The 27017-nt window shown below is 35.9% G+C and overlaps 1 protein-coding gene across 1 annotated transcript in view; it reads left to right on the plus strand.

Moving 5' to 3' along the window:
- CFAP43 (cilia and flagella associated protein 43) overlaps nucleotides 1–27017 on the plus strand; it is a 45355-nt gene that overhangs the window by 9165 nt on the left and 9173 nt on the right. The window contains exons 6-30 of the mRNA XM_035547546.2: nucleotides 1297–1447; nucleotides 3264–3326; nucleotides 4479–4558; nucleotides 5272–5403; nucleotides 6483–6599; nucleotides 7650–7730; nucleotides 8457–8605; nucleotides 9638–9741; nucleotides 10885–11025; nucleotides 12298–12467; nucleotides 12812–12964; nucleotides 13395–13525; nucleotides 14328–14493; nucleotides 15038–15148; nucleotides 16789–16866; nucleotides 18249–18374; nucleotides 18792–18896; nucleotides 19605–19721; nucleotides 20545–20754; nucleotides 22392–22598; nucleotides 23372–23461; nucleotides 24248–24325; nucleotides 25096–25221; nucleotides 26130–26249; nucleotides 26331–26438. Of these exons, the coding sequence (XP_035403439.1) occupies nucleotides 1297–1447; nucleotides 3264–3326; nucleotides 4479–4558; nucleotides 5272–5403; nucleotides 6483–6599; nucleotides 7650–7730; nucleotides 8457–8605; nucleotides 9638–9741; nucleotides 10885–11025; nucleotides 12298–12467; nucleotides 12812–12964; nucleotides 13395–13525; nucleotides 14328–14493; nucleotides 15038–15148; nucleotides 16789–16866; nucleotides 18249–18374; nucleotides 18792–18896; nucleotides 19605–19721; nucleotides 20545–20754; nucleotides 22392–22598; nucleotides 23372–23461; nucleotides 24248–24325; nucleotides 25096–25221; nucleotides 26130–26249; nucleotides 26331–26438 (3114 nt within the window). The remainder of the gene's footprint in view (nucleotides 1–1296; nucleotides 1448–3263; nucleotides 3327–4478; nucleotides 4559–5271; nucleotides 5404–6482; nucleotides 6600–7649; nucleotides 7731–8456; nucleotides 8606–9637; nucleotides 9742–10884; nucleotides 11026–12297; nucleotides 12468–12811; nucleotides 12965–13394; nucleotides 13526–14327; nucleotides 14494–15037; nucleotides 15149–16788; nucleotides 16867–18248; nucleotides 18375–18791; nucleotides 18897–19604; nucleotides 19722–20544; nucleotides 20755–22391; nucleotides 22599–23371; nucleotides 23462–24247; nucleotides 24326–25095; nucleotides 25222–26129; nucleotides 26250–26330; nucleotides 26439–27017) is intronic.

Consider the following 27017-nt stretch of genomic DNA (forward strand, 5'->3'; position numbering starts at 1 on the left):
TCATCCTAAGATTAGCATATTTTATCTAGTTTGTGTAAAGGCAGTAATGACAAAGGAACATTACAAAAGTTGTCTTTACAGAGGAAGCTTCTGATTCACAGTAGTTCATTTGCAACCTTGCCAAAGATTTGTGCTGTTCAAGCCTTGTAGAATCAAGGAAAATGCCTATATTAAATGTTTTTCTGGTGATACAAAGTCCCAACCTGCTATAGATTTAGTAGTTTGTCCTATTTGATTTATAAAGTAGTAAAGTAGTTCTGCTCACATACATTGTTCTTTGAATCTTTTAAATGTTCTCACAAGGTTTTCTCATGTGTTTTTACATTTCTTCACTGAAGCCTCTTCAATCTGGTTCTTTCTATTCTTGGTATTTATATAACCCCCATTACTGTTGTATCTGAGCAGGTCACAGTGTTTAATAATATTTGGTGGAGAGGTACTGTTCTTCCTGTTTTATGGATGACAGATTTATGAGATTTGTTTTATAGAGATGAAATTCAAGGCACATGGGAGGTCTATGGCTGGGATATTTCTAGAACTAATTTATAAATGACAGAAAGTTTGACAGAGCTGTTTTTTTCAGAACAATTTGGTTATATGATAAGAGAAGCTATTCAAACAAAGTGCATTTTAATGCTAACATGTATGCAAGACCACATGATGAAGAAAAAAAATAATTTATGTCTACAAAGTAGAAGACTGTTCTGAAAAGCAGTTTGAAAAACATTTATCAGGGTGATGTCATAGGGGGTAACTATTTCACTTCTGGATCCCAGTGCTATTCTGGTGTAAAAATCCCACGATCTGGGAGCTCATTGTGTTGAATTTTATCATAATTTTATCATTAAAAATTGGGAAATGAAATGGTTATGGTGGGTCAAGATCTTTGTGAGAGTAGGGAAGATTCCAGAGGGATTTCCAAGGTAGAAGACAAAAATGTTGGAGAATAAATCCAGGAAATATATATATATATATATATATATACACATATATATATATATACACACACACACACACACACATATATATATACACATACACACATCATTTTTAATGAAAATATAATACATTGTTTACACAGGCTTCTGGGGAGAGATGCGAGTTCTCCACCTCTGTCTCCAGAGATAGGCTTTTCTGAAAGTGGTTCTTGGTTCCCAAATTCCTAGCCTCGGTGAAAGGATGACTGAATATAATACAATCAGATGAGATAATGATTTTTTTATTGGCCTTAAAATGTATGTAACTATACAGATATTTGCCAGTTGCTAATTTAACTTGTTTATTTTTGTGCTGAAGCCTAGAACTGCTGTTAAGCCTTCAGTGCATCCTACTGCCCACTGCTGGACTGCAACCTCTGACATTTACATGGGCTGTAAAGAAGGATATATTTTGAAAATTGATGCCAAGACACTCAGTGCTTGTGTTCTTCAACAAAAACCTCTACCAGGTAAGAAACAGCTCTGTTGTGTGTTTTATTCGTGTAAGGAGGAAGGCAGGTAGGACAATGAAAGCTTTTTTTTGCTTTCTTTTCTTCTGTTGTGTAACTTACAGAAGATGCAAAGCTATATAGTAGAGCCATATGAAAACTGTTGTTCTTTTATTAGTATGGTAAACATTTTAGAATGTCTGTTGAACTTCTAAGTGGGTTTCTTTAGCACCCTTTAAAAAGCATTCATTTTTCTAAGGCAAGAAAAAGAAAAAGCTCTAGCTACATGAAAACTGTTAGATAAAATGAAAACAGATCCAGGAACCTTTATCTTATTAAAGCCCTAGAAGATTAACATAAAACTATTACTATACCAGCTATACACAGTCCATTTAATGCTGGTTAAATACCAATAATTTATTTGATTTTGCATGAAATATTGGGTTGCCGTCATTTGGAATGTTAGATAATGATAGAACAGATCTTTGAAGACTCAGGTTTAGCATGGTATCAATTAACAACAAAACTGAATTGAATACAACGTTGCTTAATATAATTCCTTAAGGTCAGCTGTTACATAATCAATTTTCTAATGAAAACAAGTCTGTAAAGACTATCAGGCTTTATTGCAGAAAGTATGAAGCACAGAGAGTGAGCAGAAGATGCCTCTGGCTTAAAACAAAGCAATCTGCATTTAAGTTGTTCTAGAATGCTCAGCACGTGTCCCTCAGATTGATTGCAACCTACTAAGGTAATTTGTCTCCCCCATATATATTCCAGTCTGTCTTTTCTCATGGAGACCTCTGGCATGCTGGTGAATGAAGTTTTCTGGCAACAGCAGCACATTCCATGCCTCCTTTTTTTCTGGGAACCCTGAGGTCTCACCCCTGCTCCCCACCTTGTGCTACCCATCTATGCCCATTCTGAGGGCTTCTAAGCTGGAGGACAGTTAGAGGTGGGCAGCATAAACTGTTCTGGCAACGGCAACCTGTACCCTGTCATCCTTTGCAGGGATGGAAGGTGTCAGTCCTAGTGCACACATGAAGTTCACTAGTTCAGCGAACTGGTGGTAAGATGAGTAGTGCAACATGCTTCTCCCCAGCACTAGAAGAGGGTAATACGTTGTTGTAAACCAGTATAGAACTGTTTCACTAATGAAGACTGAGTTAGAGTTAATGGACAGGCTGACGATAATCTTGATTTCTTCTTTTGCTGTTTAAAGTATTATTTTTCAAGCTGCAGCAAGCATCCTTGACTTTCCCAAAGTACTGTATCTCTGTTCAGTTTTGATAGTTAACACAACAATGGAAGGCTGCTCCTTAAAAAAATAAAAAATCCAGCTGTGTTCCTCTGCTTCTGAAATTATCAGATTTGTAAGCTTAGCAAATCAAGAACTGGAACAAGAAAAGCTGAGGTGTGACTAGAAGCGTTTTTGCCTGTTCAGTAGAAAGAAACAAAAATGTTTGCCATCTGGGCTTTTACTTGGCCTGTATATTCTTCTTTGAGTCTTGTCCTAAAGCTGTAGCAGAATTGTCGCTAATCATATTGTATTGAAGCTTCTACTTAATTTAAAATAATTAAATTTAAATCTGTCTTTATTTAGTAGAATACTCAAGTGCCTGTCCAACCTTAAGCATGTGCTGTATTTCCACTTCCTTTTACAGCTGTCAGCTGAACTACAGAAAGATTGTGCCTGCCCAGTTACGTAATGATGGATATTGGGAAAGAACGTAGATTTTTGATTCATTATACTGAACTCAGTCCTTTTTGCAGTAGACTGCCTTTTAGTGCAACACTGACATATAAACAAGGTTGATATTATTTTTCTTTTGTGCAGAATACATGCGTAAAGTATCGGACGTGGTGGCATATGTTCGTAGAGAAGTATGGAAAAAAAAAGGTAATTCCATGTTCAAATCAAGCTAATAGATCTTAGGCAACACCAGTGACAGCTAAGAGTGGTAATACGTGAGTATAGTTGGAAGCCACTGGTTAGAACTCAGATCACGCTGGCCTCTGTAAGACAGATTGATGTCAATCTTTTTCACCTGTACCTAATAAATAACTACTCTAGGTTTTGTGCTGATAGAAAGTCAAATGAATAGCCTCAAGAGAAACAGCAGAAGTGAAATAATATCTGTTAATTCTAATTTAAATCGGAATAAGTGATGTTAGAGTAGGTTCTCTTCTGCTTAGGTTTAGTAACTTTTTTTTAGAACTGCAGTGACTTGTAATTTAGTTAAGTTAGGATTTAGGGGTTGTTTCGAACACTTTGTTTTGGGTTCCAGAGTGCAAAAAAGATATTCACTTCATGGAGGAATTTCAGCACAAGGCCACAAAGATTATTGCAGTTTGAGTACTTGACATAGAAAGATGGGCTGGGCAGAGAGAACCATTTGTTTAGCCTGAATGAAAAGAGGTATCTTACTATTGCTTTAGCTACCTAATGAAAGGTAACAGAGAGGATTGAACCAGACAGGCAAAGGATATAGTTTGCATCAGCAGAAATTCTGGGTAAATAATAAGAAAAAAAATTATAGTGAAGACACTGGGACAGGTTGCCCAAAGAAGCTATGGAATTTTTATCCTTGGCGATATTCAGAGTGGGTATCAGCTGTATATGACCCTGATATAATTCTGCACAACGTGATCCAAGTTTGAAGCTGGGTCTAAATTTGAGTTGGCTCTTCGCTGAGCAGGAAGGAGGGTGGATCAGAGGATTTCTAGGGTCCCTTCCAACCTATATGGCTGTATGATTCTGTTATTGACAAACTTAGTATATTGGTCTTTGTAGCTATTTAGCAGCATTTACACAATCAAACTATTTCTCAGATCAGTTTCTAGTTCATCAGACCACAGCAGTATTGTCACTTCAAATTATGTATACCAGCCTTCTCCTGTATTACCAAAGCAAAAAGTCCAAAGAATATGTCATAGAATCATAGCCCGTAGATCTTCTTGCTCTCAAATAGTAAATTCTCCCAGATTTGAAGTTGAGACACATGTTGAAATAAATTATATTTGATATTTTATGTCGGTCTTGTGCTCTCAGGTGGCAAACCAAGGAATCTGCAAAGAACAGTTGTATTTGCCATGGCATTTTGTAACGAGGGACTGTACACAGCTGGAAGCGTAAGGCATCATTCATGGTCTTAACTTATTCATGTTGCGTGAAAATCAAAGAATATTTAAATTGAATACATTTGTAGAGTTCACTACAAAGACAGGAGCTAGGAAAAAAAAAAGGAGGGTTGCAGAGCTGTAACAGTCCTCTGGCATTGTGTATATTTTCCTTGTTAAGACTTGGGACAAGAAATTGGAAGGGCGCAGGGTGGGAAGAGATTCCATTTTTGTAGTAAAAGAAGTGACAAAAGAGGATAATACTATTTTTAACAGAAGACAGGGAGCATTCTAGAGGAACAGAAAAGAAAGATGAACTTGAAACATGAAAGTAGAGAAGATGGCCAAGAGAATTGCAAAGTTGTTTTGTACAAAATCTGCCTCATTGTTTAACCCAAGTGCATGATGGTAAACTACTGGTTAAGAGTGGCACAAATTACGACACTTTTTAAATATATATATATATAAAATCTTAAATATTAACCGATGAGTCTGTTGTTATCAAACGTACTGTTACTAAGGAACACCTTCATTTTTCAGTAGATTTATTATTCAAGGTAAGAGTCCTCTAGATGTAGACAGAGTAAGGGCATATCAGACTGTTAGTTATGGCATAAAGGTAAAAACTGTTACTTTAGAGGTTTTCAGAAGTTCTTGCTGGTAAGTTTGGCAGAGTGGGCTAGGATGAATGACCTAGACCTGATGATTTGTACTTTTCTGCACAGGAGGGCGTTTTATTCTTTTATCACATCAGAGGTCTTCAGTATGAGATGAAAATCTGCACTGACATCGTAGAACCTATATCCAGCCTCCTGTTCTCTCCTGATTACACAATACTTCTGCTTATTACTGATCAGGTATAGCATTTGAGATAATAGCATCATGTAATGAGATGTTCCTGTGATCCTATATGTGCATGCCGATGCTGCTAATGTGAAATGTCCATAATGTAATTCCGTAAGTCAACAGATGTATACCAGCAATGAACTTAGTCCATGTGGTGTTTTTAACGCAAGATAAGAAACTTGTAGTGAAGCACAGAGAAATCATCTTCTACAGATGGTTGATTATAAAGAATAGTTGTTTCCTAATTTCCCAACAAAAACACCTGTTTGTGTGGAATATGGATTCAGGGTCTCCAGTGTGTCCAGGCCATGCGGGACCTACCGTGCATGAGCTCTAGACTTAATGTATGCCTGTCCAGTAAGGAAAGTGTAACTTGGGTACATCAGACCTACTGTGGCTATGTAGTAGAGTTATTCTGCACATTCATGTTGAATTTGTCCAGCAATCCAGTCCAAGATTCTTCTTTGGCCAGCTTGATGTCCAGATATCTTATGCAAGAGGGCCAAATCCTCAAATTACAGCCTTTTTTCCAGACCTTTGATCATTTAAATTGGCATTCCTAACGTTCTTCGGGGTGGAGGGGAGGTTTCAATGGCAATGCCGTGGTAACTTTGGTCACACTCTGTCTGATTTAATTCTTCTTTTGTAAAATGAGTAGAGCGCTTCTAAGTTATTTCTCAATATTAGTTATGAATTGCTTCTAAGAGGCCCTGAGATCTTTAGATAAAAGCATCTCTTAAAGCATGTTGTTTATGATTTGCATTTTGTGCTGTTTTAGTATATTTATTGATTCTTGGAGTAAGATGAAATAGGATGTTTTTAAATTATTTTATTGAAGTAATTTTGAGAAGACAAAAAATGTGACTAGCTGGATCACTATCAAGTGAACTAACCTGATCTTCAGCTAGTATTGGTTAATATAATCTGCTAAATTCAGCTGAACTCTACTGGGCACTTTCATTTTAGTATCAAATAAAAACCTTTAACGAGTGAAGCTCAGAAAAATGGGTATTTTTTTGCTGAAGTATTTGAAAGCTTTTAATGAAAAGTTTGATAGCCCAGTGATGGATTATTTCTTTTTATTTGTCAGGGGACAATCTATACTTACAAACCTGCCCGCAGTGGAGAAGCTGTCAAACTCCTGGATGCAAGCAGCAGTTGTTTTCTGGCGGCTGATTTTCTTCCTCCAGAGAACAAGTACTGTGTGGTATGAAATGATGTTCTCTTTATATATAATAGTGGCTTTTTTTCAGGTAACTGATATGTTGCGAGGGCACAAAACCAACAGTCTTACTGGGACTCATGATGTTTGTTACGGTAATGTAACTACTCATTAAAGGATGTAAATGGCATTAATTCAGGTATGGCCTACAAAAAGGTCAGAACTTGCTTTAGAATACATGGTGGATAATTCACAGATGGCTAAAATGTCATACTGGTTTTGCTGTTGATTTGTATGACTCACAAGTGTTCATGAACATAATTGTACAGAAGGTGAATAAAGTTCAGAGAATAGATATTGGAACAAGGAGTTCCTACTGATATTTGCAGCCCTCAGCACAAATTGGAAGAGAGATGCCTCTGTCATGGGTCCAGGGAGAAAGAAGGCCTTACTCATGGATCTGTCCATTCTGAGAAACTCCTTGCTTTTGTTCAATGTCTTTGACCTCCTACAAGACATATTTTAGCCAGCAAGTCTGATTTGTCCCCAGGCCATGAATTCTTCAAGTAGGAACCTTGGGATCTTAATTAACTTTGCTGAATCTGTTTCTTTGTTCTTAGCATGGGAATGATAAATTTTACTTCAGAATAAGTAACACGAGGGTTGATTGGTCTCTAGCCATACTTTACTGTGGGATTATAAAATTGTCTGAGTATAAGAAAATGAAGCAAAATTATAATATGCGCCGTTCTTCATGTGAGAAAGCAAAGACCTCTCCTTAAGCACTTTCTTTTGCACAGAAAATTCTAAGCAGTATTTTTATTGTTGGACAAATGCTAATATTGATCAAGCTTATGTTTTACCCTTGTCTCATCTTGTTTAAAGACCATTCTTGTAGTTGCAGCAATTCACAAAAAATATTAAACATTTTCTTTCACCTTGCACTTACAGCAAAAGCGAGATCATTCCAAGCAAAACTAGGAACCCTTGATCTGATACGCTCAGTTGACTTTCTATTCCGTAGAATAGCTATTAGCTACTTCCAGACTATTCGGTTATTCCACCTTCATCTGACTATGTTTTTCTTTGTTCAAGTCTGTAACAATTTCAGGTGAAGTACAAGTTTGGCTCCTGGAAGATGGGACTTCTCTTAGCAAGAGAAACCTTAATATTGAGGTACACGTAACTGGGAGTTTACGTAGTGACTGATACTTAAAATCTTCATCTTTAATATTTTTCAATTCATAACATAATATTTGATAAAATTGGATCAGACAGTTTTGAGGAAAGCTAAGTAGTGTCTTTAAAGAACAAATGAAAGACTTTTAAAAAGACTCTCTTTTGGAATGATTCCTTGACCTAATCACAAATTTAACTCAGAAAGCAAAGTAGGCATTTCATCCTAATGTCCTAGTGATATGTCTTTAAGCATATATTTGTTTAAAAAAATGTATCTAAATCTGTATGATATTACTTTATTGAATTTGTATTTTTAATGAGTATCAGAACTGACAGGAAATGTTTCAAGTGTATAAAAACTGAAAGCCTTGACTGATCTGAAAAACAAGTTTTTGGAATTGAGTTGATAAAGTATTTCCAACTGTTAATGCTTTGTTGTGATTTGAGATGCATTCAAGTCGTGAAAAATCCTGTCTTTTTTTCCAGAGCAACAGAGAATTATCTTTTGATGGGTAGATATGGAGCATAAGAAAAAATGCTTATGATGTCTATTAAAATCCTTTATTTGTAAAAAAGAAAATAGATTTTTAGATAGATCACTTTGGTTTTCTTCTCTGAATTTTAGGGACTTGTAAATGGTAAAAGAAATTGCATACTAACATATAGCATAATGTCATATAAAATGATATGGAGCTGTTGAGTATCTTTTTATTTCTTAACTAGGCAACTGCTATGGCTTGCTGTCCTTCCTCAAACAGTGTTGCTGTAGGGACCAAAAGTGGTCAAATATATTTCATTGATGTTACTGATGTTGAAGCTCCACGGGTTGTTCACAGAATTTTTCTTTCCAAATTTCCAGTACTGTCTTTGCAGTAAGTATGCAGTAACAGGGGCAGGAATAGTATTGATTTGTTGCTTGAATAATGCAGGTAGTTAAACAAAAAAAATGAAGTTTTTATTCTAAAAATGTCAAAGTAAAGTATTTTAACTTTCAGTTTTTTTTCCAATCTTTTTTTTTTTTCCTGTATTGCTTGCAAGAGTAGTACCAGGATTTAGATGAGAAAAATATAAGGTTGTATTATTATGAAAGATTAATGGAACACTAAGGATACTGATGTATAGGATCCTTCTTGACAGATCACCATATGCAGTAATTATGTGCAATTCCATGTATCTGAACTTAGAGAGCTATTTTTCACTGAATATAAATTCAAGGTTTTATGAAGCTAAATTTAAGCCTTTGGGCCATCCCTTCTTATATGGTGGATGTTTTTGTTACAGTTATTAACACTTCATTTGCTAATACTGCTAGAATTTACCAATCCTTCTATAAATAGCTTTTGTGATCCAAAAGGCTTACTTTTTTATTTTTCAATAATAAAAAAATGGAGAGTATTTTACTTCTATCTTAAAAATAAATGGATTTTGAACTGCTAAACATTAATGTAAATCTGCCTGTTACCTGGAGAGTCAGATGGGATCTCTTTTCATAATTACCTAAGATAAAACATTAAAAATAGATATGGAAAGGAACTTATTCAAAGTGAAATCAATGCAAAGACATGCCTATTCAAAAAATATAAAAATATGCTTAGTAGTTTTATTTAAAATAATTTAACTTCAAAGGAAGCTGTTAAAATAGATTGCTATGGTATGACATCAACTCTAGATTGCCAACCCACTCAGTTAGAAATTGCACTTATAGCACTAGGATTTGTATCAGGCTCTGAGACTGTAAACCTAGAAGCTGAAATCTCAGTTGCATTTGTGCAACTCAAGGTAGTCAGCAGAGTTATGAGAGTGAAACTGTGAATAAAATTTGACCTTTTTATTGACTGCACTGAATGGTTTTTAGAATTTAACATTCAAAATCTGTATTTTACTTGGATTTTTATTTTACCTAGTTATGACCAGAGTGGCCAGTTCCTCATCACTAGAGCTACAGAAGAACATATCTTTATTCTAGATGCCCGGCCTTCAAAATTATTCCAGGTTCTTGGATATATAGGTAATATTTGTAACAACATAAATTATGTCATGTTTTCACTATTTGTTATATTTTATATATACTTTTTAAAGTATATTACTTAGTCATTAGACTAAGTCACCCTTCTTCGTTCTATGTAGGTTTTAGGAGGACTAACCGTAAAAATATTTTTCCCATCCATTTCCCAAACAAAATCGTGTCCTGAACAATCTCATCCCCCCATAATTTTAGTTTGCAAATGCACAAATATGACTTTTCTGCCAGGGCATGTATAAGTCCCAGGGAAGAGACTGGATCAGTTGACCAATTGATCAAAACTCCAGCACAAAAGTAATAGTGGTGGCAAAGAACTTAATATCTCCATGGCCCGCCATATGAGGACTTACACTAATGATCTATAGGTCATGACACTTGAATGCAATCTCCTGTTAAATGCCCACCCCAGACATCTTTAATAAGGGTACTGATGGAATTGTCAGGTTTGGTGATTTTTACTGAAGAGTAAAAAATGATGGAATTTTAAGTCACAAAAAAATTGTTCTAAAATATGTAAATCTGCTTGTAGTCTCAATTCCAATAATGTTATAATTCTGTGCATATAGATTGTCATCTTTATATATAAAGTCTAAGTATTTTAAGTACATACATATATAAAGTATAAGTATTAAGTATAAAGGACATTATTTTATCATTTTAATAGGTTTGACTTCCAGGATAATACTTGGATAGTTGATATGTTAAGCCATATACAGAATTACATTTCCTTAGATAATCTTCAGAATTTGCCTGATCATGTTCTCTTTGTCGGGCTGACTTCTTAGAACAGGGCCTTTCTGTGCTTTATCTGGTGGTTATCAGCAGACTGTCTCAGAATTGCTAAAATTCAAGCTAGGTGTCAACTCAGATTTGAATGTTTAATATAACAAAAACACTGTTGGTGCTCAGCATTCTCAGTGCCCATTGCCTGAAGCTGAATTTGTGTGGATTCAACACTTACGGAGTCAGGTTGTGGCTTGTCTGACACTTTAATGCAAATTCAAAATAGTATAGTTGCGCTGAGATGTGTTCTGAACTGAGATCTCCATTTTGTTTCACATAGTATCGTAGTAAAAATGTTACCATAAATCACTAAGAATTTACATTGGTGTTCCTTATCTGCTTTAGTGTTGGCAGATGAAGTGCTGGGTCTCTCTGTAGTTTCTGACTTCAAGAACAACTTTGTTGAAGTAATGGTGGTACTTAATGTAGCAGAGGTCCAGCGAGCAAGGCTGGAAATCTTCTGTCTATCTTCAGCACTCACAGAAGGTAAGAATTGAAATACATACTTCATAAAGTTTTCCTAAAACAAGAACATATTTTTGCCATTCCTTACACAAAATACTAATAATCTTCTTTCTTCATCTCATCTGGACATTTTCCTTGGATACTATTTCTCATATGGCTGCCTGTAGACTTAAAGTCAGCTGAATCATTTCAGCAGAAATATTGTGATACTGTGAAACCCAAGGAAGGAAAAAGAGAAGTAATTCACATGCAGAGTCACAAAGGCTAATTGCAACTGATGTCCTCACCATACAGCCAGTGCAGGACAGACTTGGTTGTGAGTGACACCTGCACTTCCAGTTTTATGTCTCTTCCAGCCAAGAATTTCCAGTCAAGCAATACAGTTTGAGGTTTCAGTGGTATCTTCTGTATGTCACATTACAGAAAAATCATAGAATGGTTCAAGTTGGAAGGGACCTTAAAGATCATCTGGTTCTAACCCCCCAAAAGGTAGCTTATGTTCATTATTAACATCATTCTATTTTTGTATCATTTTACATTATATGCAAATGGTGACTAGCAAAGCCTTTTTTTGGAGAAAAATAAAACTAAGTAAACCAAGTGTCAGATTTGCTTGTTATTTACATATATTTTTTAAAAGGCCTTACAATTTACAAACTTTCTAAAAAGTAATTTTCAATTAAGTTAGTATTTTCTCTAAATATCCAGTAATGTTGGATTACTTTTTGCCCAGTTATAGACAATTAAGTTGAAGCTTGATTTTGAAAGATGCTGAGGATCTAGAGTTCTTGCATAAGTCTTAATTTCAAGTGTCTCTTCTTGAATGCTCAAATTAAACAACCAAAATGAATAAAATGCCCTTTTGAAGATGTGAACATAAGTGCTTTAACCAATACCACCCAGGCTGTGTATACTTCATGGCAGAGATATGAAAACATGATCTAGATGAAAGCAATGATGACATGATCCTCCATGCAAACTAATTAGCACTCCTCGTATAATACCCAAGAAAGTGGGGTACATTAGACAAATTTTCACATGACTCTGGCTATACTGCTTCTAGTACTTATTTAGAGCTAGTAGAGGTCTTTCTGTTTCACTGCAGTGTTGCTATATTGGCACAACCACAGAGTTAGTGTTAGAGCTATGAATCTTAACTCCCATGCTCCTCCTTTAAAACTCAGATCATGCTCACTCTTTGAGATTGTTTGGTTTTAATAACTGATAGGTGGAGCACCTACATTAGTGGTGGTGATTTCTCTTCTTACCTATTTCTTTTTTCATTTTTTTTAGATAATGAAAAGTTTGTTAGTGAACAAGGAATGCTAAATGCTAGTGCCATTAAAAGGGAGCAATATGATCTGGATTACCCTTTGAGCTCGGCGGTCAGACTGAAGGATAACACAGTGTACGGCTACTGTACCTGTGCACCTTTCATCTGTAAATACAATCTCTCTGAACAGGTAATTCCCTGAAGCTGTTTTATTTTGGGTGGTAGTGAAGTACCAGCCAACATTTCTGTAGATAAGTGAATACAGAAGGATATTTTCTAAAAAAAAATCCTCTCTGCACTAAAAATATCTACTCCATCCCCAAATGTCAATTTTCAGTATACTACTACTGCTCAGAAACATGGCAAAAGAAATCTCCTTGTTCTTTTACAGAGATAAGCTAAATACTGGTTCTTAAAACTCATGTAGCTTGTGGGCATGTGATTGACAACCTACAAATTTATTGTTAGTCTCCTTAAAATAGTATAGATATTTCCATCAACTCAATTGCTGCTAACATTTTGTTTGGTTGGCAGAATATTTTGGAAGATCCACCAGTATTGTTATCAGAAAAGAGGACTCCTAGCAACCAGTTTGGATCAGGATTCCTCTGCTTATCACCCAACAGCCGATGGCTGGCATCAGCAGCAAAGGATGGTGTTTTGTTCATCTATCATACTTCTACTATGGTAGGTAGGCATTCAGGCACAGGCTTTGTTTGGTTTACACCAGAAAGAGCTGTAAGAGCTACTTTATTTCACTGTAAGCTTTTATTCGCTTAAATATAAGGTGTTCCAGAAAATTTCTTGTTAAATGTGAATTGACATAGCATTATACAGTACAATTCTTTTTATAATGAATGTGAATGTGATCACATTATACTACTTACTTTCTTTTCCAGTAAATCTTTGGGTAGATAATTTTACTTCTCTATCTCCTACAAAATCTGTGTACTAGAAAATTGCTCCTATCTGTAGTCAAAAACTATGAACTCTAGTCTTTTATATTCTTTATATCGATATTTTGGATAGATCTTTATCTAAAAATAAAGCGGCATAATTTACAGACATCGTCTGTTAGAAAAATATATTTGCTGAACTGTTTCTGTGACTTTTCTAGGAAATACTTGCTCAAAAGCATTGCCACTCATATCAAGGAGGGGGAATCAGATCCGCAGTATTTTCACTGGATGGCAAATTCATCCTCGTTAATGGCGAAACTGATGGTGCCCTGGTGTGTCTGAAATGGAAGTATGTGTAAAGTGGCAGAACAATATTGATGGTGTCACTTTTTGGATCCTGACAGACTAATTTTTGCATCTACTTGTGATTCTAGACTTTCTCTTGATTAGTCTCAAAGTAAGGAGGAGAATTTGATGCAGCTGGGCCATAAAATCACTCCTTTCATCTGTTGAGGTGGTCTCCCTAGCTCATGAAAAGCTTCCCACCAGCCTTGTAGGGAATGAATTGTACTTTGGGTGTGGTTACAGATCAAGATCAGAGTATCTTCTGAGAAGTATTACAGATAATGGGCTTCTTGCTACTTACAAATAAACCACCTGAGATGGACTCTTTGGGTTTATGTGAGTAGGGATTTGAGATATCTGTCAAGATACTATTTCAACTCAGTGAGTAGGAGACATCACAGTTTTTCATGGGAATTTAACTGTGGCTGTAGAGAGCTATTAGATACAAAGAGTAAGAGACACTTGAAACTACAACTTTTCTGTGATATAACAAATGTTCAGGTTGATGCAGAGATTAATATCTCTTCAGAGCAATATTTATAATCTGGGTAATCCATCTTTCAGAATTTCTAATTCTGTGTAAACTTCATTTAATTCTATATATATTCATATCTAGATATATTCAAACAATATGTTCTAGATATATTCAAACAATATGTTCTAGATATATTCAAACAATATTGAATCATATGTAAAATACTGAATAGGCATGTTTAAAAAACTTAATAGAAATGTTATAGAGAATATTTAAAACTTCAATTTTTATAATACACAAAAAATGCATCAGTGTCCTTTCTATTTACTAGGAAAATAAAGGACATTGAAGTTAAGGAAGCTGCTTTTCATTGGCAATCTCTTCTTACTATACTGAACAAGTCTATTTCAAATGAAAATGCTGTGTTAAAATGTATGGCAGAATGGCAGTTCGATCCAGAATCCACATCAGAATCACTTCGAGAAAAGAAATCTAAGGTATTTTCTTTCTTCTTGTGGGGAAAAAAAAGTGATCATTATCCTAAGATTATAGATAAGAGCTGTCTTCAGAAAAAAAATCCTTTTGTGAAAGTAGAAGAATACCCCTCATATGTTGACTACAGTAATTATTCATTTGTGGAATAGCATTATCAAGGAAATTGAATAGTTTATGGGAAGATGACATATCTTTGATTTTTACTTTTTTTTTCTCTCCTCATATGAAGTTATGTCATTCGCAGTTTGATGTTACTGATAAATATTGTGAGTTACTAGTTATATGTTTTTCTGTCGAAATCAAGCAAAGCAGTGATTACAGAGGTTAGTACACTCATCCCATTACAGTCAAAAGTCTTTGCATAACAGCAAAGCTTCGCTGGATCAAACCTGGGGAATCATTAGGGAATAAAAATATTTTAACACTCTCTGGAATTTGGTGGTGGTAATATTGCCCCTAATATGAGTCCATCTTTAACATTTTATTTCGGGTTCTTTTTCATTCCCTCTAAATACTCAAGATTAATGCTTACGTCCTTACCTTCAGGAGGCACCAGTTCAATCGTCTAATGTAGAGGTGACAGAAGATGAAAACTTCACCAGTTTGCCTTCTGACAGTACCAGTGAAATGACCTGGATAGGTCAAAAAATAAAGAAGGTATTTTTGTAGAATAAGTACAAACCAAGGCCAAAGTTCTCAAGAGTCAATAGTCATTAGAGGTGTCAAATTTTATACTGTAAATGAATGAGGTTTTAAGGCATTGTGATGTAGGCTTTTAGAAATGCTAGGTCAAAGTTTTAAATACGACAGGGCAGGAACCTAGCACAACAGGAGCTGTAAAGACCAAAGGAGCACTTCTACACAAGGAATAAACTCAGTAAATTTGCCAGACAAGCTGGCTTCCTGCAGAAACTTAGGAAGACATTTTTCTACTAAATGTGTCAAAAAGTTGCACAGAAGATCAGTACAAGAAACAAGGCAGGTGCTTTCTTCTTCTCAAGGGCCACAGTTAACAAACTACAGCAGTGTTAAATTGATAGTCAACCATATGACATTAATTGCAAAAAAAAACCAACAAACACTTATTGGGGTTTATTTCAGTTTAAGGTCGAGGTGAGTATGTTATGCAACCATATAAATGTGTATAAAAATGCATAAAATATCTAACAGCCCATGGAGAGGGGACTTAGTGCTTTGAGAGCCTGTTATGGTTGGTATAGTGTTTTTTTGTTTTTTGTTTTTTTTTTACCAGAAATGTAAATGTATAGATTCTAGTGAGTTCTTTTTGACATGAGCCAGAGCACTGTATTTTGTCCAGCTTTTGGGGTTGAATGATGGCAAAATAATTGTCTTTTACAAAGTACCATTGCTTTCTGTATCTCAGAAAGTATCTAAGGAATGACCTTCCAAATTACGATACAGTTTCACAAGTAAAGGGAGTGAATCTAAGACAAACTTCCAACAGAAGTGTGGAATCTTTTCCATCCCTCTCCCAGACATATACTCCTGTTTCTTCTTTCATACCAGCACTCATGCTTTGACTGTCTGCATTGGGATTTTTTTTGGCAAATCCATGTGACTGTGCATCCACGTAACTGCCATGTGAATATTAGTGTCATCTTAGGTACAGGTGATAAAAGAGAAGGTCGAAGTGTAGCAATGTGGTTCCAGGTTGAGTTAAACTGCTTATTAACATTTTAAGAGATTTGCATCTGACTTTTAGAGGATGGAGTCCATGCAATGTCAGAATCATACTCCCTTTCCATGCAATCAATAGCTATCATCTTACCTGAAGCTGTAAGCTTATTTTAGAAAGAAGATTCCAGAGGTGGAGAGCAATTGTAAATTTTTACAGCTAGGCTGTAGCAGCAAAGAATAGTATTTCACTCTTTGAAAATCAGTAACAGATTTACTTCATTTTTTAAATATCCCACCAAAAATGCTTAGTGCCAATGAAAAATCTAAGGAAATATATGACACCTAACAAATCCTGTGAGTATGCTTTACCCAGTTCAATGTGTCTGAAATTCATTTCACTTTTGCTTGCTTTTTTCTTTAATATTTTATTTCTTTTAAGCTCTATTGATGTGCAACCAGTTTACAATGTAACCTGGTTGTACAGTTTTTTCTCTTGAACAATTCTGAGAATCATCCTTCTGAATTAGCATTATGTCTGTTTCAGTTATTTTCCTTCGGTGTTTTGTTTTCTGTACACATAATGTTCCTTTGGATTATTTCAGTCTTTTTTCTCTTCCTGTCTATTTTTGTCTTTCAACAATATATTTGTTGTATGTCAGGTCATTAGAGAAGAGACTGAGAGGTTTGCTGACCAGAAGAAAGAACTTCAAAAGGGAATTAAGAAGCTGCGTAAAACTGTGAGTTTCTTTCAAGAATAATGGCTTGACTTGCCAGCTTTTTTTTTTTTTTTTTAGAGGCATTTCCTTTATAGCTACTAGCTCTAGAGCGCTTTTAGAGTTTTGTCATAAACTCTGGGCAGACGGGTAATAAAGAGACATGTTTCTTCAGGTGCTATACTCTGAACTTGTCAAGAACTACTGTCTGGTTCTGTTTCTTTTGTTCCAAAGAAATATTTTGTACCAACTTTATTCCTTGACCAATCCATCTCCTCAGCAGGAAAGTTTTTGCCTAGAATCCTCCTATTACAGAAATTACTGTCCTCTCTTCTTCCTTGTGTTTCCTTCCATAAAAATTGTTGTCTGCAAGAAGCAGTCATGTAGAGCAGGTTGCCCAGGACCATGTCCAGACGTTTTGAATATCTCCAAGGATGGAGACTCCATGACCTCTCTTGGCAACCTGTTCCAGTGCTCAGTCACCCTCATAGTAAAATAAATAAATAAATAAAATTCAGTCCAGAACTTCCTGAGTTTCAGTTCACACCCATTGCCTTGTGTTGTCACTGAGTCCTACAGAAAAGAGCCTGGCTCTGTCATATTTGCACCCTGTTTTCAGGTATTTATATACACTGATGAGATCTACCCCTTCCACATGCCCCTTGAGACTTCTTTTCTCTAGATTCTATGATTGTACAATCCCAGGTCTCAGTTTTTCAACATGAGAGAAATGCTTCAGTCCCTTAATCATCTTCTTAGGCTTTTGTTGGACTATCTCCAGTATGTCTGTATCTCACTTGTACTGGGAGTCCCAGAACAAGACACTGGTACTCCAAATGTGGCCCCACCAGTGCTGAGCAGAGATGAAGTATCACCTCAGCCTGCCAGCAGCACTCCTTTTATTGCAGCCCAGTGTATACTGTTAGCCTTCTTTGCTGCAAGGGCGCATTGTTGGTTCATGTTCAGCTTCGTCTCCGCCAGGACCCTGAGGTGCTTTTCTGGAAAGTTGCTTAGCACCCAGCATGTACTGGTGCATGAAGTTGTTCTTCCCCTGGTGCAGGATTTTGCACTTCCCTTTGTTGAACTGTATGGAGATAGATAACTTAATAAAAGTGATAACAATGTCAGTGCTCAGAACCTGAGAGTAAAGAATTGTTTATTACAGATTCTTAGAAAGTATACAGAACTTCGTATAATACATCCCAATCAACTTTAAGAGAAAGATTAAATACGTTCATGTAGTACTCTGTCACTAGCTGCGTGCAGCCCATTCTACCCAATACCATGAAACAGTTAAAAGTGAAGGCAATTAAAATCATTTTATCTGGTATCGAATTCTACGGTGTTGAAAGTAGCATCTTATCCATTCACATTCGATTAATTTTTGTTTCTCAATTAAAAATAAGATTCAGGAAATGCTGCATGAAAATGAACAGGTGCCAGACATTGAGAAACTGGAGCAACAGGAGTTCAACCTGGATACAGAAGAACAGGAAAGAGTGCAAGCAGAGGCTGAACAAGAAGTGGCCAGGGTATGACAGAATGGCGGTGGGGGGATGTTTTAAAATTGGCAGTGAAAATGAAAAAGAATGATTGAAGAGCAAAGAGGATGGTCTCAAAATCGCTGTTCACTGCTGAGTAGCAGGAAAAAAAATTTAAATCACTCTTTGAAGGAGGTGAAACGGTTTATGCAGATACTGCTAATTGGAATATGAATTATGCCAGAAACTGTAACTCCGACAGTATGCTGAAGTTCTGTGATTCTTTTTCTCTCATATAAAATGATTCCTTTCAATATCATGTGATACAGGGTTTTGGAGAAGGTAGCTCTGAAAGTACAATGTAATTAAATATTAGTAATTCTTTTAATCTGTTAGTTTTATTTCAGTAAATCAATAGAAACTGCCTGTTGTGCACTTCATCTTATTTTATTTTATGTACCTTGAAAGGTGAGGGAAAAGATTGAGATGGAGACTTTAGCCAACTGCTACTTGCAGAATGTCATCAAACATGAGTGCTGGGACTCCATGTCTGTAAAAGGGCGTACAGTTAAGGTAACCTCTGCTTTCTACCACATTTTCTCCAGTAGTTTTTTGATTCCTTTAGGTACAGGGACAAAATAAATAGATGTATAACACATTTCTGATTTACATATAATATGGGAAAGGGCTTACTTCTTCCCAGGGCTCATGCAATTTTTTCATTTTGTTCATTTTCTCTGACCCTGGCTAATTTTACCTTCTAAGCTGAGTAAGAGTGCTGATAAGCAAATATGCAACTCCTTAATTCCTTGATCTCAGAGAATATCCTTATGCATTTTTCCTAAAGTAGTGGTAAATATTATTCTTCTCTGTGCCATCAGTATGACTTCTACTTTACAAAAGATAAAGGCCAAATTTAACATTGATTTTGCCTATATCAAAGAGAGGGACATTAGTCTAACTGGTGCTACTGGATTATCTCAAGGGTGGTGAAAGACCAAGTCTTTTTACAAAAATCTAGTTCTGGTAGAATTCCCTGGACAAAGAGGCTATATCCACAGATTGTTAAAAGGAAGTAAGAAAAAAAATATTAAATCAACCATTTTCACTACCAAAAAGGCAAGTGCTTTTTGTCTTATTTTTTACTATATTGCTATATTATTTGCTCCTCAATTTTATTCTGGATTTTAAGTCACTGTAACTGTTTAACATTCACGTATAGAACAAATTAATTGATAAATGCTTTATGAAGACCTTTTTACTGTTTTTGTTTATGAGCAGTGTTTCCATATAGCTTGTGAAGTGAAGAATTATCCTCTGAAAGAACTTAATGAACAAGAGTTGGCAACTTTGGAGAAAGTTCTCCAATTAAGGAAGATTGAGGCAGCTGATCCTAAGGTACAATCTCTTTGAAGTAATGCAGAAAGGCATTTTAGATCAGGATGTTCTGAATAGGCATCTTAATCCTTCTTTACACAGATACATTTCTGAGCTCAGTTTTCTTGCTGTAGAAATTGTCCAAATAAAAATAAAAAGATAAGCAAAGATGAAATGTGTTTTTACTCAGAACAAATATATCAGTATTACAGAATCACAGAATAGCTGAGGTTGAAAGAACCCTCTGGAAGTCTAGTCCAACCCTCCTGCTCAAAGCAGGGTCAGCTACAGCAGTTTTCTCAGGGCCATATCCATTTAGATTTGGAATATTTCCATGGATGGGTTTCTGTAACCTCTATTGGCACCTTGTTCCAGTATTTGACAACCCTCGCTTTAGAAGTGTTTTCTTATGTTTAAATTGGGTTTTCTGTATTTCGATGTATACACATTTCCTCTCATCCTATCACTGGATACCACTGAGAAGAGTCTGGCTCTGTTGTTTTAACTCCCCACCATCACGTTTTTATACATATCAATAAGATTCCCCCCAAGTCTTCTCTTGTTGAGGCTAAACAATCCTAGATCTCTCAGCTTCTCCTCATATTTTAGAAGCTTCATATTTTTAAGTGTATTAGTAGCTCTTCGCTGAATTTGCTCCAGCATGTCTTTGTGCTGGGGAACCCAAAACTGGACCCAATGTTCCAGATATGATCATGTGTTGACTTGTATTATTTTTATTGCTGGGCAAGACTTAATTGCTGAATAGAACCTCTAGTACTTTTTCATGCATGTGCCACTGGACTGTTTACAAAATTAATACAGTTATCATGTTTATGATATTCAGGTTCAGAAAAAAAATCTTGAGACTGAGTCTGAGACTGTATTATCCACAGAAGAAGGAGAGAAAGTGGAGGAAGTAACGGCTGGTGATAGCCCATCTTGCTGCCTGGTTGGAAGTCTGAGTTCTCAGTATGGTGGAGACACGTCTGTGCTTTACCACCAATTGGACTTGCACACTAGGGAGCAGAAAGTCAATCAAATAGTATTACTGAAGGTGACTACTTCTTAAATTTGTATTACTGCAGTGACACTGTCATGTCTGTTGGTTCTCACAGCAGTCACAGCCACTGTTAGCTTCTGGGCAGACTTCCACTGCACAATGGAGAGTTGCACAGGTCTCTGAGCTACTGCACTGAAAGCTGATAAATGCACATGGTGTTGTAGAACACCACGTGGTCTTGCCAGCTGAAGTCTGTAAGAAAAACATCTATATGAAGATGGATACGCAATTTGAGGATGTTTTTATTTGCCCACTTGTGCTTTAGTTTAAGAGTTTGTATAGACAAAACTAGTTTGCGCATTTCAGCTTGCCCAGTGAAAACATGACCTCTTTCCCTATTATTTGCTGCTGAATGAAAGACAGGCTGGATACCCATACCATTTCCTTTCTTTCCAATCTCACCATCCCTTCATTTAGAGCCATCAGGATTTCTGTTATTTATTATTCAGTACTATCAAACTCTCTTACTTCTCGTACCCTAGCCAGTGTATTAATAAACATGATACAAAAAAGGCTTCCTGTGAAGATGATCTACAAAGGTAGGTAGAAGTGGTTAAATTACTATCAAGCATTGCCTCTTTAGAGCTCTTTAAGGCTGTGTATGGTAGCAGAGATAAATGACTATGCATTGTAATACATGAAATCTAGTAAATGTATTGGTGTTTTAAGTAGATGGGGAAGAAATACAAGGAACACCTTTAAATGCAAGCTTGAATGTAACAAGATCTTTCTGCTGCATGGCTTTAAGGATGCATATTGTCTCTCTCACTGTAGAGGCACTTAGATTTCTTGGCCCAGGCAGTGAGCTTGGTCAGAGCTAGATGGCTAGCTAGACATTGAGAACAGCCTTTTTTCTCCCGGCAATATTGTACCTTGTCTGTCATCCTGCTGTGTTACATCCTACCTTATTACTATATTAGAAATCAATGAAATAATCATGGACAGAAATATTTATTGTAATATAAATCATAAACATCTAAGCAACTCAAAATATGAAGCTTAATGGTAGAACTGAAATTCTTTTCACCTTTTTTTTTTTTTTTTTTTTAGTAAAGTGATGCAGTAGGAGAGACGTAGTTTTCTCTCTTAATATTGTACTTTTCTTTGTTGAGAACAATTATTTAGGCTAAAAAGGAAGAATGTATCCACTAGGGATATATGCTTTTTAAAATCATTTACTTTACATGCCAGACAGAAAATCACCTCAGAGCATATCAGAATCGCAGGCTACATCACTTAAAAATCAGGAAAGTATGTCCTTAACATTACCCTCCTGCACTTGTGTTTTACAGTCTCTACAATCACAGGTCATGTGTTTTTTAATTTGAAGCGCCTTCTTCCTTCAGCCAAAGACTGCAAAAAATAGCAAGTATAAGTAGCCTAATTTTTAATCTAGCTTTGGTAACAGTATGTTTCTTTCAGAATCTTCGCCAAATGGAGAAAGAAAAAAGGTAATTTGCCCACTTAACAAACCTTGAACTCTGCCCTTCTAACAGAGGGGTTTACCAGTTTCTCTGCCTGTCACACATACAAATACACACAACTATGATTCCAAAGAATTGAGGAGTAGTATATGATTATTGATGGATGGGACCTGTGGAGCATTGCTGTTTCCTTTTTTGGTATTTCAGGACATCATTTACAAAGTGAAAACTGCTTTTAATAAGGAATTTGACATAGTTGCACGACAAAAGGAGCAGGAGATAGCAAGAGTGAAAGAAAGAAACCTGAGGATCCAAGAAATCTTGGCTCAACTTGACCTCCAAGCAGAAGTGTGGGAGCCAGGTCTTACAGATGATGAGATACCAGAGCAAGTACTCACTGTTCAGGATTCAGAGGTGTGTGAAAAAGAAATCTTTCTCTTCCACCCACACAAATACAGTTCTCTAATTCTTCTCATTTCTAGCCATTGTGTCAGTATTGAAAAGCCTTAAAACAGGTGTGTCTGTGTACGTAAAATTATCTGTCTGGCTCTTTTGCTTCCCTTCATTTTTTTAGGTAGAAAACTCTTAATAAGTCTCTCTGAAATGAACAAAATACTGTTAAAACGTTTTTATTTGTCCATAAATTACGTTGAATTTACCCCTGTTCCTGATAAGATTCAAAACAGGCTTGCAGGGAATCACTTCAATAGGTGAGGATTTCTCTGTGTTTTTTTTTTCAGTTTCTGAGCACCAGAAACTAAGAATCTAGGCACTTAGGCATAATTAGTACTGTACTTCTAAATCAAATTGATAATATATAAACACTGTACTTTTGATAAAAAATATTAATTTATTTCACCTGCTCTTTAAGTCAGTCTTTTCCCTCTTCTGACTTCTCTCCCACCAGTCTTCTGTCAGAACCCAAAGACATGCTCAAACTACGACTAACATCAGCAAAAAGGATGGTAGTGCATATTTTAGCATTTTTTTTTTCAATATAGTTTTTGGAGCTGTTCTAAAGAACAATTTTTTTTTCTTGAGGTATATCACCATAGAGCAGAGATTAAAAAATAAATAAATTAATTAAAAAAAATTTGTATTACTCCATCTTTCCACATTTTCTTAATCCATGTGTGATCATGTTTGGAGAAACAAATTCTGATAAGAACCTGATTTCCTTCTTTCAGATTAAAGTTGAAAAATACTTGACTCCACAAGAGAGAGAGAAAGCAGAAATGCTGGCTAAGCTTGGAATGGAAAGACGCCTTGCTGCTCTGGTACTTAAAGTAGTATATTTTTTACTGAACAGGCCATTGTTCCTGATCTGGCTATTTAGTTAATACTGCACTAGAATATTCCAGTAAAGTAGTATGGGAGAATAAATGTAAAAATGCTAAGTAATGACAAAGTGTGCCTTTTCCCTCTTATTATCATTTACACTTAGATCTATACAGAGCAGCTGAGGGGGAGAAAAGATTTGGTGTTACACTCCTAGTTATTAAAAATTTGCTTTGTAGCAATTTAAAACACGATATTGGGAGATTGGGGACTACATACATCTGTAAATATATGCTACTGCTCAGTCAAGAGCTTTGGGCTTGATACAAGCTTGTTCGTTGAGTTTCTCTGACCTCTGCTCTTCAGGGATCGGACTAGATCACAGTGCTTTTCTCTGGCTTTTAAATATGTCTGTGAAAAGCCTAAAATAGTTCTGGCCCCAAAAGAGATGCACAGTAAGACATTCAACTTGCATCCATTAGACATACAACTTCATTCATCCTAGCCTGCAAACTGGTCAGGTGTAGTCTATGTACTGTTTCCAAAACTGCCAAAATTGCAGTTTTAGTAAGTTATTTGGTATATGACCATCTGTCTATCATGGAAAAAAAAAAATCTTAGACCTTTAGTGTATCTCACAAGCATCACCAAAAAGCATTAATCTACTAGTGACACAGTAGAATCCTATTGGTGATCTAGAGGTGAACTGCCCTATTACCATTCCCAAAACTTCCAGCTACTACACTTTCTTTTGCATCCTAAAATATTATTTTTGTCATTCCCAGGACAATGAAAGACTACGTGCTCTTAATGACATGATGGGTGGAGTGCTAGAAATCCAAAAGGAAGACATATTAAAAATTGTAAGCTGTGTTTCTGCTTTATCATTTAGGTAGCTTGTTGGTTTTTTATGGAAACGTGAATTGCAATTAGCAAATATTTCCAATCTAAGTAATAAAAGAAGATCACAGAATTGTAGAATTGCATTATGCCTAGTTAAATTCCTTAAAAGATCATATAGTAGACTCAAGACTACAAGATTCTAGTGCCTGCATATGAATTTTCCATCAACACCTGTTCCTATCCCAAAGTCCCTATTCTACAGGAACATAATGCCAGTATAATGACTGTTTTATGGGGGAAAGGGTCTATTGCCCATTGCTGTGATCTTACAGAGAAATAGTGTGTTTCATTTAACTCAGCAAATAAAGTTGTTACGGTAACAGAGGAAGAAAACAATGTGAGTGTCACAGAGAAGGGATAAGGCAGACCAAACTCCCTCTCTGGGATTGATCTGTTTCAGAAAACGAGAACTCCACTTATTCTGTAGCAGAAAATATTACATGTCTTGTACTGACAATAGTATGTTTGAGTACAACGTACTCGTATTTTACAAGATCCAGTAGAAAATTTTGCAATCAAGTGGAAGAGGACAGGACCATATATATATACCAAAACTACTGGTACAAGCAACAGGCCACAGAAATAGAACGTGTATGTTACTTAGACTTAAGGCTTGTACCTTACCTATCACTAATACCTTTCATTAAATTTGATACATATTGTAGTTTATTAGTATTCTGATGGAGACTTAAAATTGCTTTTGAAGCATGTTTGTCTTTAATACTTGCAGGATATTCCTCCACCTCCTTTTATATCCAAGCCTGAACATGAATGGAATGATCAAGAAATGAAAATATTCAGAGAATATGAGGAAAAAGTGAAGGAGCTGAATGAAGAAAAGGAAAAGCATAGAAGGGTAAATTAAAATGAGAAAAGGAGTGACTTTGTTCACAGTGCTCATGACCGAAGCTTTCTAATTTTTCTCAGGATCTACTTCTAAAATGAATACCAACAAACAGAACAAATGAAGAACAAATGAAGAATGAAGATCATGCAGCATATTACATAAGTTGTAGCTTAGGCAGTAAAAAAGGCGGTCTGTACTCCTAACAATTAGTATATGCCAAAACTTGTGATATCTGACAAAAAGTAACTTTCATTCCAAAATAGACCAGTGTTCCTGGAACACTTTTTTCAGATTTCATTCCCAGAGTAGCTGATGTCATACACAAATAATACAATGTCATTTATCCTTCAAAGTGGTATCTGGACAACATAACTTCATAGTCTGGCAGCATTATCCTTCGAAAAATGTAACTTCTGGGACCTTTTGGCTGAGGGATTTTTCTTCTACAAAATCATCGTTAATGCCTTTCAAATACAGTACTTAGTTGATGATGGAAATGAATAGCTTCAGCCCCTGGAACAACCCACAATACTGTTAGGGTGGATTCAAAGAAATGTGAATCATGTCTTCTGTTTTGCCACAGTCGTGCAAATACTGTCTTCCAGAATGTAGCTGTTGTTTTAATTACGCAAAATGTGGAATCTTAGAATTTCTAAAACAGCTGTTCAGAATCATTAACAGGAATACAAACTAGTCTTTTGATAAAAGTGCATAAATAACTTAGACACCTTAGTTGCAAGAAAAGGGAGGAAAAATGCAGGACAGGACTATAAAAATTTAAGGGAAAAAAAAAAGAAAAGCTTTTTGTTGGGGAGATACAGTTCCATACTGTGAATTCTCCAGCATTCTTCAGTATACTGTATCAGAATTTTTTCTGCTGTGTATGTCTGCTCCTCTCTTGTCTTTCCCTTCCCCAGGCACTGGAAAATGAATGGAAGAAACTTGAAGCTTCCATACAGGAAACAACACACAATTTTGATGAGACTGTATGCAAGCTCTTTGAAAGAAAAGTGAATTTAGAGATGGTCATCTATCAGGTATGGCAGAGAACATGAATTGTTCATCTCTCCCTCTGTGCAGAAGGAATGTTAACAATTCTTATTACAATCTTTTCACAGGAAGAACTCAAAATAGTCAATCTTATTTATTCTTTACTGTTGGATGAAGAGATGGACACTAGAGAAGCTGGACTTCAGCATTTCTTTATGAAGAAGCAGAAAGAGAATGTAAATTATTTTAAATGCTGTTCTTAGGAAAAAATGTAGTATTTGAAGTATAGTTTCTAGTGAAAATTGCTCTTTCCAAATCAGCATTTTGCTGTAAATGATTTTTTGACAGTTTACATGGCCATTGACTTTTTCTTGAGGTGTACAGAAGATGTACATTATAAATACGCCTACATATAAACACATGCTTTTGAGTAGAAACTCATCTTGGTTCATCTGGAATTCTTTGGTAAAGCTCCATATATTGAGAAGGCATACAGCTATTTGTTATATACTTTTTTTTTTTTTGAGTATCTAGTATCAATCTGACAGAACCAATAATGACGCTATTTGTGACAGGAAGACGCACAAAAGAACATGTAATGCCATCACATTTTCACTGGGATGTCTAATGTAGTCCAGCGCCACACTGACTTGTGTTTGGCGGTCCAAAGCACAGGCAGAGGTAGCATGTGAGCATCTGCCTGTGGAAGCTGAACGTAATACAATGTGGTTATACACTTATCAACAAATTTAATCTCCTGAAGAGTTTGCCAGTCCCTGCCATACCATGTACAAGTCAACAAAAAGACTGGAGAG

This window comes from Cygnus atratus, chromosome 7 (genome assembly GCF_013377495.2).
Source record: "Cygnus atratus isolate AKBS03 ecotype Queensland, Australia chromosome 7, CAtr_DNAZoo_HiC_assembly, whole genome shotgun sequence".
NCBI lineage: Eukaryota > Metazoa > Chordata > Aves > Anseriformes > Anatidae > Cygnus > Cygnus atratus.